The sequence below is a fragment of the Gymnoscopelus braueri genome, assembly GCF_963280865.1.
Source record: "Gymnoscopelus braueri genome assembly, chromosome: 7".
In the NCBI taxonomy this organism is placed as follows: Eukaryota; Metazoa; Chordata; class Actinopteri; order Myctophiformes; family Myctophidae; genus Gymnoscopelus; species Gymnoscopelus braueri.
This window is the reverse complement of record NC_137608.1, coordinates 38207641-38223245: the sequence shown is the minus strand read 5'-3', so window position 1 is coordinate 38223245 and position 15605 is coordinate 38207641. Positions and strand designations below refer to the sequence as shown.

At 40.6% G+C, this 15605-nt stretch overlaps 2 protein-coding genes across 2 annotated transcripts; both read left to right on the top strand.

The window, feature by feature from the left end:
* Positions 1-867: 867 nt before the first annotated feature.
* On the top strand, positions 868-7069 carry lgi3 (leucine-rich repeat LGI family, member 3; the record flags this gene model as incomplete). Its single annotated transcript, XM_080433592.1, has 9 exons — positions 868-1082; positions 2185-2256; positions 4169-4240; positions 4968-5039; positions 5334-5405; positions 5544-5713; positions 5798-5962; positions 6062-6152; positions 6302-7069. 9 exons carry the CDS (start codon positions 868-870, stop codon positions 7029-7031), a joined length of 1659 nt encoding a protein of 552 aa, XP_080289718.1. The 3' UTR covers positions 7032-7069.
* Positions 7070-9275: 2206 nt separating this feature from the next.
* On the top strand, positions 9276-14950 carry chmp7 (charged multivesicular body protein 7). The gene is made up of 10 exons (XM_080432703.1): positions 9276-9678; positions 10586-10757; positions 10919-11104; positions 11308-11441; positions 12446-12494; positions 12602-12721; positions 13463-13561; positions 13665-13722; positions 13842-14060; positions 14362-14950. Exons 1-10 carry the CDS (start codon positions 9287-9289, stop codon positions 14415-14417), a joined length of 1485 nt encoding a protein of 494 aa, XP_080288829.1. The 5' UTR covers positions 9276-9286; the 3' UTR covers positions 14418-14950.
* Positions 14951-15605: the final 655 nt, after the last annotated feature.

Here is a 15605-nt window from a genome sequence, read left to right as displayed (position 1 = left end):
TTTAATTGCTTAATTAAAAACTTTAAAAAAAAAAAGTAGCTCAGCTGACTGACACATTGTGTGACGAACTGCATGACATCAGATCACAATACGATGGAGGTGGCTTCATATGTAGGCAGTGTCCCCTCATCCATATCTGACTGCTTGGCATTGCCTTTGCACCTGCAGCGGTTCAGAGAGTTGTACTGACTGGATGTACCCTTAGTGTTATCTTCAGTCAATACTGACATGAGGCGTTGCCTTGTTGCTCTCCCATCCCCCTCTGCTGCCTGCCATCGTTTTAAGGGTTCCGTATGGGCGATAGTAAATAATTCAGTGTCAGGGCTGCTGCTGCATACAGGTCCTGGTGCGGTGAGAGCCCTGGTTCGTCACTCCTGCAGACCTACGTTCTCCCAGAGGGGGAGAGAGATTGAGAGAGAGAGGTAGAGAGAGAGAGAGAGAGCAGCTCCTAGGAAGCTGCAGAGCATCCACAGTACACCCACAGAGGAGACTGCCCTTACTCTTCCCTCTCTCTCTCTCACTCACTCTCGTTCTCTCGCTCGATCTCTCTCTGTCACACGTACACACACACACACACACACACACACACACACACACACACACACACACACACACACACACACACACACACACACACACACACACACACACACACACACACACACACACACACACACACCAACAATCTCTCACTCGTTCTCTCTTCCCTCAACTCTTCACTCAGCATCATTAAAGCGCTGCTGCTGCTATTGTGGCTGCAGGCATTGGCTGTTCCTTGTAGTCTCTCCACTTGGGGAAAAGAAAACCCAAACTTCTAGAAGCTCTCTCACGTCCCACCCTGTTCTTCCGCCGGGTGCTGAAGGAAGGATGCTGGAAGTGGGATTGAAAAGGGCTCCGGGATGGCGGACGCTCTTCCTCTTGTCCAACTTGTGCATGTTTTTAAGCCTCCTGGGGGAATCAGAGGCCAGGAAACCCATCAAGATACCCCGCTGCCCCAGTACCTGCTCCTGCACCAAAGACAGTGCCTTCTGCGTGGACACCAAGGCTATACCCAAGAGCTTCCCCCCTGGAATCATCTCTCTGTGAGTAAATTGATACCATGTTTGTCATTCCCCAAGACATAAAGGAAAGTCCAATCACTCCATCCATTTCTGATTTATGAAGGGTCAGCAGATGAGATGAGATCTGTGTGCGTGGTCTGCTTCATCTCTCTGGCTGCTCTTATTGTATGAATTAATGCAAGATGTAATGTAATTTGTTTTACTTACATCACCACACAAAATAATGTATATAATTTTAATATCTATAATATTATAACATCTGTGATTTTAAGATTTGCACATTGCTGTTTGAGCTGATGTATCTTGGCATAGAACAGTGCAAGAGAGAATTACGTAACCACAATGCACTGCTACAGTATGGTTACTGTAGAACAAATTAAATCGATGTTACCCAGGGTGAATGTTTGTTATGGAACAGGCTCTGCCTATGCAGCACTTGTATACCTTTTAACGGATTACAAAATAGGCACTTTGGTGTCTCCAACCCAGCACTCTCTTCTCATTCCTGGACGAGAGTCAACAAACCCTGGCAGAGAGGAGCGCCACCGTTATGAAAGTACAGCAATGAAACCCTGTGGACTGAACTCCAGGGAGTAAAACTAACAATAGATTTCATATCTCACAGCTGAGGACCTACTTGTCCTCTGAGAGATCTAATCTTAAGGAGAGTAGATTGTCTGTAAGTGGAGCGCCTGTAATGAAATAAAAAGCTGAGCACCGAATGGGACGCAGTTACAATTTGCTGAGAGTGCTGTAAAGGACGTGCTTTCATTTGCTATTGACCTCATTGATAATGGGATGAATGGGATTTAACATTGTCGTGCCTGTAGGGAAGGGAAGGGAACTCAAGAGCACAGGCAGGTGGTGGTGTCCTCATTTTCAATACAGAAGATGTGAACAAGTAAATAAGGAAGTTGTGTGCCCTGGTTTAAAAAGAGTGGCCCTAATTGTTGAGGCATTGTCAAAATATTTCTGAAAATGTTATTCTGCTCTGACAATCCCATTCAAACATTGTTTATGTGTTATGTTTATGTTTGCAACCATGAACCACTAATGACTTCAGCACTCTGAACTTTGTGACAGCCAGTAGGCTAATTATAATACAATCACCTGTGTATTTCAGGACGATGGTGAATGCTGCTTTCACAGCCATTCCAGAAGGAGCGTTCTCTCATCTACACATGCTACAGTTCCTGTGAGTTTTCTGGCCTAACATGGCCTCCATAGATATACCTTTATTGATAGTTGTCATGGCAGTACCGCAGTTATGAAAACACAGATCACTAATCACCAACTTTTTAATCTCAGTATGGACCACTTGTCATTTAAAAGAAATGGATGAGGCAGATGTTTTGGTCCTCAGAGAAATAACCATAGATAACATTCACAGACATATCCTATAAATAGGATTGGATATTGTGGCACATGTGTGATGAATTGAGGTGATTACACTGATAAATCACAGAACTGACATTCAAATAACCATGTCCATCAATTAGTGAGTAGAAAATGGCAATAGGCCTATGTCACTTAAGAGTGAAATAAAGACTAAATACCATAAACATGTGCAGCATACAAAAGTAAATAATAATAATAATGATAATAATAATCTATCGACTAATTCACGAAAACCTGTGTCTATCTGTCTCTCTGTCGGCCTCAAACTTGACGTATGTCCTATATTACCCGGGGGTGTGCACTGTGCAGTAGTGCCAAGTGGCAATTTGGTCTGACCGATGGTTTCTAAGAACCGAAAAAACACAAATGTCTGTATCTGTCTGTCCGCAGGTCTGAGGAGAACGCACCAAATCTCTGTGTGTTTGGGAGGGCGGGTGTGGGCACCGGCTTCCCTGATTGGCCAACCAAACTGTCGGCATAACTGATTGGCCGAACTTTGCGTAACGTTTGTGCCGCCTCACCAATGTGTTTGTTATGTGGGCACCGGCTTCCCTCATTGGCTAACCAGACCCATTGGCTTCACTGATTGGCTGAGCTTTGCGTCACATTTGTACCGCTTTGCCAACATGCAAAGTGGCGGCGTGTGAGAAAATGTGAGATAAGCAAAATCAGACAACATGTTCAACGACTACATCAGGTGAAAGAGTGTTGCACACGGGTGGGCATGTATTCCCGACTTGCATCGTTCCCGACTTATGTGATGCCCGAGTACGCCGCTTAATAATAATAATAATGATGATGATGACATAATATCCATGAGGAGTTCATTTTCTTTCTGTTTTTAAACTTAGATTGTCTATACACTTGACTGCGGAACCATTGGTGAAATCAATTGTCAAGGAAAAGTGGTCCACAGAAGGGAGACTTAGCATGCAGTTTATAAACAAAAGAAGAAAAGGAGAGTGTCCTTTTAGTATGCAATAGTTTTACAATGTATAATGCATCTGTGTAAGTACAGGCAAAGTTGAAGAACTCAAGGACAGAACATACAGTACATGATATGTTTCAACCACATACTGTAGGCATTCTTCAGGCTGTGGTAGTTCTGAACAGTTTGGGCTGAAAACATTGCCTGGGCCGTTTTATGAGATGTGTCACACTTTGTAAAAGTTCACAGTTTATTGTGTTTATTGTGGGCACTCTCCTTCTCCTCCTTTGCTTGTAGAAGATATTACAATACATGCATATGTCTTGTTTTGCAGAGACAATGAAAGGACTGCAGCCACTAGAAATGAATGGTTATTGAAAACAGTGGTGACATAGCAGTAATAAGAGTAGTGCCTCTGTATCAGTGTCATTACCAATGACTGACTGCCTTCACTTGTGTTCTCAAACACAAAGGCTCAATTGTCTACTCCGATGCAATGGAGAGAGAGAGTGTGAGTGTGTGTGAGTGTTTGTGAGTGTTTGTGTGTGTGTGTGTGTGTGTGTGTGTGTGTGTGTGTGTGTGTGTGTGTGTGTGTGTGTGTGTGTGTGTGTGTGTGTGTGTGTGTGTGTGTGTGTGTGTGTGTGTGTGTGTGTGCTTGTGCCAATGTTTAGTGTCTTCTGAATCACAATCACAACCTTATGTATGACCTTATCTGTACGTATATGACCTTGTATGTACGTTTTCACTTTTTTTGTAAACTTTGATTTGATTTTTTTTGCAGTTTGTTGAACTCCAACACATTCAATGTGATTTCTGATGATGCCTTTGCTGGTCTGTCTCAACTGCAATATCTGTAAGTGTCCCACTTCATGCCGTCATGTGTAAACAACTAATGCACCACATTTTGATCAGAAATAAACTGGTGACCATCCCACACAAATGTAGGAAATTGGAGTGCGAATCTGTAACATGACATGTCTGAGGCACTGCTTTTAGTACTGCAAGATTACAGCAGTGGGGTCTTAGGCCTGGGAAACATGGCCAAATGTAATATTTAATCCTACATCTATAGAGAAACTTATGGCCTTGTGTTGTCTGATAGAGCTGAATATGCCATTTTGTGAATTGATGGTCTTAAGAAGAAAATGTAAGTTTGCTGATGGCCTTGCATTTGCAGTTTTCCAAAAAGGCCATGCATCAAGCTCCATCAAGTGATTGTGGGGCTCTGGCTTCAGCCCAGCTCCAAGCTCTTTGCATTGCCAGCATGTACCTTGGCAACCCACTGTGATTGCTAATAAAGTAATATCTCTATATCGCAGATTCTGCTGGCTGAGAGCAGGCTGTGTGTACATGTCCTCTAGCCACAGACAACACAAAGACATAGTAAGATCAAATAATGCTGACAAAATAGAATTTGATTGCTGACCCTAAAGTAATGTTTTCCGGTAAAGTCACCATGTTTATTGAAGAACAATACCACCCTTCAAGTAGTGAAATTCTGTACAAACTTTGCATGATGATTGCCAACAATGTGTGAAATATGAGTAAATCATTCTCTGAAAATGACATCTTCCTCCCAGGTTCATAGAGAACAATGACATCCAGGCTCTGTCAAAATATACCTTCAGGGGACTAAAATCCCTGACTCATCTGTGAGTACATTGTTACTTTTCTTTTCATAAAATGGATAAATTGCATATTACATTGTCAGATTAATAGTATTTGGTGTATTATATTACTATCAGTGTCCTCTTCTGTAAAAACTTCTGTATCACCTGGTTATATTATTGTAGTTATTGTGTTGTTAAGTTGAGGTGCAATGCCCTCTGTCAGTTGTAAGAACAGAAAATGCGAAGACAGAGCTCTGAGGTCTCCATGAAACACTGATGACATGCTGTATAACAATACAATTCATATTCATGAATCTTTTCACTGGAATGTTGCAGCTCTCTGTCAAATAACAACCTTCAGTTGCTCCCAAGAGATCTTTTCAAACATCTTGACATCCTCACAGATTTGTAAGTACCGTATGTATACTTTCAAAATGGAGTGCTTTGAGTGCCACACCACCCTTTAACAATACAACTTTGCTTAATTCATTGTCCAACATTTGTGACAAAGAACAATTATTTTTGTTTCTCACATGTAACTCGCAGAGACCTGCGGGGCAACTCTTTCCGTTGTGACTGTAAAATCAAGTGGCTGGTGGATTGGATGGAGAAGACCAACACCTCTGTGCCAGCCATCTACTGTGCCAGTCCGTTTGAATTCCAAGGTCGCAGGATCCACGAGCTCACCCCACGTGATTTCAACTGCAACAGTGCAGGTTTGTTCATACGCAATTTAAAATTGATGCTGAACATAATGTTAGGACATACCACTTTTAGGCTGATTTGTCTCTCTCTTCTAGATTTTGTTGTTTATGAAGTCTTCCCTTTCCGCTCCGTGTCTGTGGAGTCCTATGAATTCAATGGAGACCAATTTGTAGCCTTCGCGCAGCCTGAGTCAGGGTTCTGCACAACGTATACATGGGATCATGTGGAGATGGTTTTCAGGATGTTCCATAATATAACCTGTAAGTAAGCCCTTGCTGGCCCTGTGTGAAATTGTTTGTACCAACCACAACATGTTAGAAACAAATTTTCAATGATATGTTCCTATGTGTGTCTCACAGCTCGCTCTGCAGTGTACTGCAAACCTGTTGTAATAAACAACACTCTTTACATGGTTGTGGCTCAACTTTTTGGAGGATCACACATCTACAAGTGAGACGTCTATGAGACTATTTCATCCTTAGTAGTACGAATGTCCAGCTGAATTGCCCACACATAATTATTAAACAGAAAACCCATGGAAGCAATTCAAAGATTGTAAACATTGTGGATATTTAACTTCAATAATGATGTTATTACAGGTGGGAAGAGGACCCACAGCGCTTCGTAAAGATCCAAGACATTGATACCACTCGGGTGCGGAAGCCCAACTTTGTGGAAACCTTCCAGCTGGATGGGGAGTGGTACTTTGCGGTGGCAGACAGTTCCAAGGCAGGCTCCACTAGCATTTATCGGTGGAACAGCAATGGATTCTACTCTCACCAATCCCTCCATCCCTGGCATCGGGACACCCATGTGGAGTTCCTTGATGCTGGGTCTAGGCAGCACCTTATACTGTCTAGTGCCTCCCAGCCCCCGGTGGTTTACCAGTGGAACCGAAGCCAGAGGCAGTTCATGTTCCACTCCCTGATCACAGAAGTAGCAGACGTGCAGATGGTCAAGCACTTCTGGGTGAGGAAGGTTCTTTACCTCTGCCTCACGCGTTTCATCGGCGACTCCAAGATACTTCGCTGGGAGGGACAGCGCTTCGTGGAGATCCAGACCCTGCCATCACGTGGCGCGATGGCCACGTATCCCTTTACAGTGGGCCTCCGTCAGTACCTACTCCTAGGGAGTGATTTCTCCTTCTCCAGAGTTTACCTATGGGATGACCTCACTCAGCGCTTCCAGCCCTTCCAAGAGCTCAACATGAGAGCACCCAGGGGCTTCAGTTTGGTGTCTGTAGATAACAAGGACATTCTGCTGGCTGCCAGCTACAAAGGCAGCACGCTGGCCTACCAGCACCTGGTGGTAGATCTTAGTGCTAAGTAGACCTCTTGAAAGGGAAAGGAAGGTGTTGCTGCAAGCATTTATCAACATGTGCCATATATGGAAAAGACTGCAACTTGTCTAAGGAGCCATGAGACTAAAAGTCTGCTATCTTATCAGATGTTTAAGTGAGGCTAACTAATTATTATTAAATTGTTCCTTCTCTGATGATGGTTCTATTCTTAAGCAATACTCATTTAAGTTAACTCATTTGAATACAGCATCAGTATATCAGCATCATGTCACTGTGCAATGTCACTGCTTTCAATTAGCTGAACCTGTCTTTTTGGAAACTGTCATGCTGTATGTTTCTTACATGAGGAATGGAGTGAATATGGTGTGCATGTGCATTGTGCATCTACTGAACTGTTCACATTGAATGGTATTTCATATGTAGCCTAATTGAATCAAACTATGCAGGTTTTGTATAGGTTACCCGTGTAGCCGTCTGCATGCCACTTCACAACTGACATTTGACTTCATAGAGCACTAAACTCAGTAAGCAATATTCATTTGTGTAGTCTACATTTCCATCATCCTGTAATCTGTTATGTTACCCTGGAGGCAGGCCCAATGATGGTTAACTTAAGAAGACTGTGGCATTTAAACATAAGCTTTTGTGATCACATGTAATGAATGTGCATGTAATCTTTGTTTTATCGCCTATGTTGGGAAGAGCTGATTTAAAAACTGTGGATGCAGTCTGTAGCCTGCATGCATGGCTCTGTAGCCAAAGTAACTCATATGTATTGAAGATTACGATACAACTGTGTTCAACAGGGAATTTAAACCACATCATTCTGAATTTAACTTTCTGTAAAATGTGTAATGATGTCCTGTTGCCTTTGAAAAAGTATGTAATGGTACCACCGAAACTTGCCATTTAGAGGTCTGCTGATGCACTTTCAATTTGGTAGAATATGTACCAGGCTATATTCACGCGGATAGTAATTTGTATTAAATAATGGCAGTATATGCATATAATACAAATTAAACCATCCACTCCCCTGACTTTTGAGTTTGCTAATTTGCCAATGTATTAGTGAATGAGCCAATAAACAGTGGTGGAAAGTACATTTACTCAAGTACAATTTTGAGGTATTTTTTTTTTACTTTACTTGAGTATCCAGTAGGTTACTTACTATAGATTTGGATTATTATTACAAAACACACATTAACCACTTCAGCCCTATATACGTTTTGGCCATTTGAAAATAGCCGATCTATACGCTCACAATGCCTCGTGAGGCAACATTGTGAGCTTGTATAGATCTGCTATTTTCAAAAGATTTTATACATTTGAAAAGTTGTGAATTGGGACATTCTGCATAATGAGTAGGCGTTCTTCTTGTGGTACTTTAGTACATTTGGATACCAATGCTTTTGTACTTTTGCTCAAGTACATTTTGAATTGCGGATACTTTTACTTAAGTAAAAAATGTGAGTAGGCTACTTTTTCCACCACTGCCAATAACACGCATGTTTGCTTGGATGCGCAGAAACTGTGCAACTGTGATTTCCGTCGTACAAAGCCAGGGAGGTGCGCATATTCTGCTAATACGTACTGCCTGGGCGGGTGGAGTCGGTGGACACGACGTCTTCTTCACAGTACGAAATAACAAGCTCCGCGTACTCGTACCGTTCTGTGCTAAAGATCAAACCAAACGTAGCCTACCATGTGTATTTGTGCTTCAATATGCTTATTCATTAGCTAATGTGTTTGTGTTAGCGCTCCTGATTTCCATGAATCGTGGTGTAGATCGTAACCTATCTTTAAAGAGACATCTGATTCTGACCTTATCAGAGTAAACTACCGATAGCTATTTTGACGTTTCAGTGTTGCCAGGTTTTGAGAGGGAAACAAGCAACCAGGTCTAATGAAAATAAGCCCAAAAGAAAGCGCCCCAATTTGCCCTTTAAAGTGTAAAATTGGATGGATAAAAATGGATTAAACCCAAGAAAGCACTATGGCTTGTTTCCATTGGGGTCCCTGGCATAAGATAAAAATGTTTTCAGAGGGGTCCGTAGACAAATACATATTAATTTGGGGGTTCTTGACTTGAGAATGTTTGAGTTAAACAACATTAGGATTGGAAGCAAGCCCAAATAAGCAACTTCACTTTAGAAACAAGCCCCAAAAACCGCAACCACCAATACTTACAAGCAACTTTACAGAAAACAAGCCCAAAGTCGCTTATAATGAGCGGACATGGCAACACTGCTAGTTATTTCCGTGTGTACACTGTCTGACATGGCGCATGTTGTTGTTGGAAGTAGCTAGGAGGGCTGTCAACTCTGTTTACAAGCTGTCTGCCAGGCTAACGTTGGGTATTTTAGCCGTTACGTGTACAGCAGGCTCTGCTTTACAGCATTTGGAGGGGAACATGTCTAATAATGCCACGGAAATGGCTTTGCCACAGGAGTGGGAAGACGACGAGCGAATGAATTTCTTGTTTTCCGAGTTCAAAGAGAACCGAGACGTGAACACCACAGACTGGGACAGTAAGATGGACTTCTGGTCGTCCCTGGTCACACAGAGCTGCAGGAGCAGGGGGGCAGTGTGTGTCAACCTGCAAGATCTGAACAAGGTCTTCAGGAGGAAGGGCACTCTGCCACTGGGCTTGCCTACTGTCGTCCAGTCCATGGCCAGGTATACAAAATAAACAACACCACAATAAATACCTTGAATATAGCAAATACATTAGATATCCTACAAATCAAAGTAAAATACCTATTCAAAGGACATCATCCAATGGTAGGAAATGCCAGTTCTTGATTGATTGATTGATTGAATACTTTACTAACAGCAGTGGTGGAAAAAGTACTCAAAGTATCAATACTGCAATGTAGAAACACTCTGTTACAAGTAAAAGTCTTGTATTCAAAATGTACTTGAGTAAAAGTGCAAAAGTATTGGCATCAAAATGTACTTAAAGTACCAAAAATAGAAAGTACTCATTATGCAGAATAATATGTCAAAATGTATACAAATCTTTTGAAAATAGCAGATCTACAAGCTCACAATGCGTTGCGATGCTTGTATATTGGCTATTTTCAAATGGCTGAAATGTTTTTAAGATCTGAAGTGGTTAATGTATGTTTTGTGATAATAATCTAAATCTTAGATTATTGTGGAGTGTAGTAAAAGCACAATATTTGCCTCTGAGATATAGTGGAGTAGAAGTAAAAGTATTGAACATTGGAAATGCTCTTGTAAAGTAAAAAAAAATCCTCAAAAGTGTACTTAAGTACAGTACTTGAGTAAATGTACCTAGTTACTTTACACCACTGAAAGATAAACATCACAATATAGCTACAATACTAGCCATGGTTCACATGACGCTTGTATACAGTCATGTTTCAGGGCTACTACAATACATACCTTGAATGTAGCAAATAAGCTAAATATCTAAGTAAAATACCTATTCATTTCAAAGGACATACAACAAGGGCAACATAAAAGTGCTTCCACTAAAATGATCTTTTTAAGAAACATGCATGGCTCAGGCTCAGTGTGCATACAGATAACATTTTATTCCTTGTTTCACCTTTTCCAGGGCTGGGAAGGTACAACGAGAATCAGAGTTTGCTGCAAATGTGGACTCGGGCTGGCTGTCATGGGGTGTTGGCCTGTTACTGGTGAAACCCTTGAAATGGACCTTCTCCACCCTTCTGGGAAGCAGTCGTGTACCTTTGGAAGAGTCGTTTGTTGTCATAGAACTAGTAAAGGTACGTATGTAGAATACGGTAGCGATTCTTTTGCCCCAGCATTAGGCCACGGACCCCCGAGAGTGTTCAAATGGACTCTCCATTTGACAAATTATTTTAGTAGATTAGTGAAGTTGTTTGGCAACTTGAATGTAAAATGTACATTCTTCACTGTCTTACAGGAGAAAGCAGCAGAATTGCTGGCTGCTTACCAGAGCAGTGCATTTACCAGCCGTTCTCTGCTGTCCTTTCAAGAACTTTGTGCACTATCCTCCCATGTTTGCACTGATGAAAGTACCCTCTGCATGGCTGTGCTCCAACTGCAGAGGGAAAAGCAAGTCATAGTTTCATTACATGAAGGCGAGAAGGTACAGTAAAGCGTAGCCTGAAAACAGTCAAGGTTGTTATAGAGGTGTGAGGTGCACATACAGTATCTTAAGACAAATGGTGATGGGAGAGTTTACTCTGTGACAGATTTAGTAATACTTATAAGTAGTAATATATAAGTGTCTTGTCACACTCGTAATCTTATTTCCATCTATTGTGTTTTTTTTGCGTTTACCCATAACAGATTGTCAAGTTTTGTCGCCCTGGGCAAGATCGCGTCTCTCCGGTCAGTGACGTAGATATAGGCATCTATCAGCTGCAGTGCAGTGAGAAACTTCTTGGAGAGAGAGTGGAAGCACTGGGTGTTGAGGCTGAAAAGTATGATCATAAAGACCTAAACTCACACATAAACATTCTGTTGCATGATGATAACTTCTACACTTTATTTAACTCTGAAGGTGTGTTCACAGGAGGCAAAGACATTTTCTTTGTGGCATGATTACATACAAATTCAATACAATTGATGCGATGCTACGTAGGGTGGCTCGAAGGAGGTGAACTGGGCTTAATTTCACACCCCCAACTGCTTGTTTAAAGCTGAGTGTTATTAGTACTGTTTCCATAGTATTTGTACAGAGATTGACAGCATTCACGTCCTTTGTGTGAATAGGCAGAATGAACACACATTTGTCTCAGTGACCAAAATCATGTGAATTTATATATTTATATATTATATATAATATTATATATAGTATATTCATTCTAAACTTGAGACTTGACAATTAAAGGTCTATTTGGTTACATTTGTACAAATTGATAAATTAACACTGAGCGTTTTACTGTGTATATTTTAGGACCTGAATCTGATTCTGACTGATTATTTACCTGCGGCAATATGATGGGTCTTTGCACATTGTACATTTCACTAGCACAAGTGTCAAAATTACTGCTTGTTGTTGTGACAGCACGCTCAAGCATGGATGTAGTGAAAAGGCTCGAATAAAGATACAAAGACTCGTTAGTGATGTAACTGTCATGCGACAGAAGTGTTTCAAACTCAATGTAGGCTGTGTTGTGGACTAGTGGTGATTCAAAGGCTGTCAGCACACGGCTTTGGTTGAATTGACCTGATAAAACAATGAGAGGTAGCCACGCCTACTAATCAAATATATATATTGTTACAATCAATTGCACATTTTCCTCCCAAGGTCGACAATTATTCTAGGCTCAATTATTTAATTAACAGCCCTACTGCGCCATAACTGTAGGACTTGATGTTTGGTAGCATCACCATTGAAACACTCCCTCGACTGATATTCAGGTCAAGGTCTGGGTTTGAGTGTGATTTCTGCTGATGCTAGATTGTATTATCTGTGTTGCAGGTGCAGAGAAGAAGCAAGAACACTGCTTCGGGAAGGGAAGAAATCGCAGGTTTCCCAATGTCCAATAGCTAAACCCTTAACCCATTTATTATACTGTTGTCACCTTTTAATCCCATTTGCACTCAACCCATGTCATGTCCATGGTGTATTCCACAGGCTCTGAGGTGTTTGAGAGGCCGGAAAAGGGTGGAAAACGGAGCAGACAAATTGTTTTCCCAGCAGGAGAATATTAAAGGAATCCTGGACAGAATAGCCCAGTCACAGACCGATAAACTGGTAACAGTGATTAATATTCAGTGATAATGTTGGTCAAATGCTGTGACATAAATGCAAAACATAATTTGTATTTAGTTTAGTCATGGCCATTCAATACATGATGTCTGATTCACAAGCAGTTCATCATAACTTAACTTTAAATTCTTGTTAGGGCTGCCCTCTCATAGTAAATTAAACGGTCAGTTGGTCTTAATTGACCAAGAATTTCTTTTCATTTTTGATTAATCAATTTTCTGCATTAATGAACGAGTTATTTCCCAAAACATTATTCACACAGCTCTGGCATGCACTAGATTTAAAGAGGTCCTTCTGCATTATTGCATGTAGGGAATGTTACAGATTTGTCGATTACATTAACTAATCGATTAGTCGATGACTAATAATTGACTACGCTCTTTTGTTGAAGACGGCCCTGGTTCTTGTTGAGTGTTAACCTCGCTGTGCTGAATGGACAGACTTAATTAAGAGTCCACCTCACCCCCTAGCACATCACTCTCCTCATATTGCTAGCATACAATGCAGATATACTGTATCTTGGTTACCTGTTCTCATTATTTAGTTTCTTCTAGAAAAGCATGTTGTTTAGACAGATGCTAGGTTCATTGTTTACCTGGTATCCCAGTTTCCTCTATTATTTACCGTGTTTATTGACTAAAGCTCTTGCTTACAGTGCTTATTCCGATTTCGAACTTGTAAGCGTCTGCTAAATGTCTACATTTTAATTGTAAATTGCTTTTGTAGGTTTTACAAGCATACCAGTCTGGAGTAGCTGCCCTGCGCCTCTCTCTTAAAGATGTGTCAGTGGAGCGCGCTGAGAGCCTTGTGGATCAAATCCAGGAGGTCGGACTTGCTGTTAAGGAACAAGTTATATCATAACATTTTGCTGTTTCTTTTCATGTTCACACCACTAACATATATTTTCTATTCCCTTTGATGTAAGCAGTTATGTGATACTCAGGATGAAGTGAACCAGATTATAGCTGGTGGCGGGTCCAGCTCAGGTGTGCTGTCTTTTATGTATTTCTGTTTTTGAAATGTTAACTTTAAATTATACACAATCAAGTAAAATGTGTTTCAGTTTGATTTTAAGTTGTAAATCTTTTGTTTTTTGTGGATGCAGAGGACACAGATGAGTTGGAAGAAGAGCTTAAATCTTTGTTGGAAGACTCAAAGCCAGATGGCATCTCAGGTTTACCTGAAGTCCCAACCAACCCTCTATCACCAGGTCTCCCTAGCAGCGATCTGCTGAATTCTTTGCCTACTGTACCTCAAAGCTCCTTCAATATTACTGATGAGGAACTGGAGAAAGAATTGAATCGCCTAACCCTCGCAGATTCAGGTTAGCTTGCTGTTCTCTTTTTTGTTCCATTTGGTGGATGGTTTTATTCACGGTGAAATCGACCTTGTTTCCAAAAATAAATAAGTTGCTTCATCGCTGTGTTATGTTTGTGTTCTGTGTGGATGTACTCAAAACAAACAGCAGTTTAAATGAATTCTAATTCATACAAAATAAATGCTCCCCGGTGTGTACGGACATTTATTGATAACGTACAGTACCACTGTAACACACAGCTGTGTAATAAATGGTCCTTTCTATCTCTCCCTCTCTATTTTGCTCTCTCTCTCGTCTCACACGCTAGGTTTTCAACAGAAGGAAATGTCTTCACCAACAAAGAGGTTAGAGCCTGCGCAATGATGGTGAAAACAAAGAAATGGCCAGAATCCTTAAGCGTAAATCCTAAAGAGTAAAATAGCAGTTACAGGGTACCGGAGAGAGAACGGTTGTTCATGGCACTTTCCTTCATCACAAATCGCAAATCCCCTTTGCCGTGGTGGCATGCCAACAAGTATGTGTTTTTCTCATCTTGAAAGTTGTTTTATTTTCGCTCTAAAGTCATGTGGAGGTCAACATGTTTTTAACTCTGTTGCCATCACAGTTAAATTTGTAATATTTTCAAATTATTTTGAAGGCTTGTCTTTTCTATGGTGTGTTAAATGTATGTATAGTGTGATGTTTGTAAATGTCCAGCATGGACAATACTTACACCGTGTTTTAAGTGGCCTTTTGAATCTAAAAATAAAATATACACTACGATAATAAATATTCATGCCAAAATTCTATTATACATCTACAAATAGGCCTACTGCAATGCCTGAAAGTGTTGAGTAGCCCACTGTAAGTGAGTTTAACCAAATATGTTTTAGAAAATAAAGTTTATTTTAAACATACATGTGTGTCTGGGTTGATTGTTTCTTTTGTGTCATTTTGTGCATCATTAATGTGTAATAGTGTGTGTGTATATATATATATGTTAACCTTTATTACTGGTCAAAATGTATTGCATAAAAAAAAAAAATTACGTAACTGTTTACAATGTAATTGAGAAATTAAAAAAGAACCAAAAAGGTTTCCAAAAAGAACAGTTAATCTCTCAAGAAAGATTATTAAATATTAGCAGTGGTGGAAGAGGTACTCACATTTTGTACTTAAAGGTAGGGTAAGTGATTTGCGTTGGTTAAAATAATTGTTAAATAGCTCTATATTCTGATAGTACTCATTGCTATAGAGTGTTTGTTCAGTATTAGGAGTCTCCTTGTCTCTCCACCTCTTTATTAAACAGAAAATGCATTTTCGTTTCAGTTTCAGTTTCATTTCCAATTTTATCCAACCAGGACAGAGAACTCAATCAGGATACAGAATAAACAAGTGAAATTGGAAGTGATGACACTAAGAAATGAGCATGCAAAATTGGAACTGGAGCACTATACAAATTAAGCTTAAAAATGGGTACTTTCTCCTGATTGGCTGAGATTTTGACACCTACCGAAAAATGTATTTTCTGTTTATTAAAGAGCTGGAGAGACAGGGAGACATCTGTTACTG